We start from the raw sequence: 861 nt of genomic DNA, 5'->3' as shown, positions 1-861 counted from the left end.
ACACCCACTCCTCCCTCGGGCACCCCGACGCACAAGGAACAACGAATCCAAGTCAGCTGTCGGAGCGACTCGGAGGCCTACGGACTCTCTCCTCTCGTGTGCAACGCCAACACCTGTCTGAAGGGGGGCAGGTTTCCCAGCCGGCTGCAGAACCGCAGGGACTGCTGCACCACAGAGAAGTTGTAACAACTACGAGAAGCGCCCCGTGAAAGGTCACGCGTGCGTTAGGCACAAAAGGCGGCTGCGTGGGACTGGGGGCAACACACAGAAGAAATACAGGCTCTCTCCTCATCTGGAGGAAAAGAGAGGTAAGCTTCAAATCACGGAGTGGGAGAGCTGCTTCTCTCTGGAGCAAGGCCTGATTAGACACTTCTTCCAACAGCTCTGAGCAGCAGCCTTGGGGATTAACCACCACAGCAAGAGACAAAGCTGTGCGCTCTACAGCTGTGACGGCCACTGTCACCCCATTATCCCTCACGCTGCCATACCTCTTCTTTGGTGGTGGCTCCTCCTCCTCAGACTCTTCCTCCTCAGAGTCCTCTTCCTCCTCAGACTCCTCCTCCTCTTCTTCCTCATCAGATTCCTCAGAGTCCTCATCCTGCTGCTTCTCCGGGTAGAGCACATCTGGGCTACAAGGGGGTTCTTGTCAGAGCGTGACTTACGTCTACGGATACGACCCTGGGTCCTGGGGTCAGGGCCAGAGCCAGCAGCTCACCAGGCCCTGCTGCCTACCCCCCTGTGAGGTTACAGCTTTGAGCCTCATCCAGAAACACCCCCAAGACTTCTGGGTTTGCTGCTACCTGAAACCAGTGGGATTTAGTCTCTGCAGTGTCAGGAGCAAGACAGCCTGCACGTCACAAG

The 861-nt window shown here is 57.0% G+C and overlaps 1 protein-coding gene across 1 annotated transcript in view; it reads right to left on the bottom strand.

The window, feature by feature from the left end:
- Positions 1 to 861, bottom strand: part of HP1BP3 (heterochromatin protein 1, binding protein 3) — a 13,549-nt gene that overhangs the window by 908 nt on the left and 11,780 nt on the right. The window contains exon 11 of the mRNA XM_010153081.1: positions 489 to 629. Within this exon, the coding sequence (XP_010151383.1) occupies positions 489 to 629 (141 nt within the window). The remainder of the gene's footprint in view (positions 1 to 488; positions 630 to 861) is intronic.

This window comes from Eurypyga helias, unplaced genomic scaffold, assembly GCF_000690775.1.
Source record: "Eurypyga helias isolate BGI_N326 unplaced genomic scaffold, ASM69077v1 scaffold9116, whole genome shotgun sequence".
NCBI classification, from domain to species: Eukaryota; Metazoa; Chordata; class Aves; order Eurypygiformes; family Eurypygidae; genus Eurypyga; species Eurypyga helias.
Note: the sequence above shows the minus strand (reverse complement) of the source record. Positions and strands in the feature narration are given on the sequence as shown.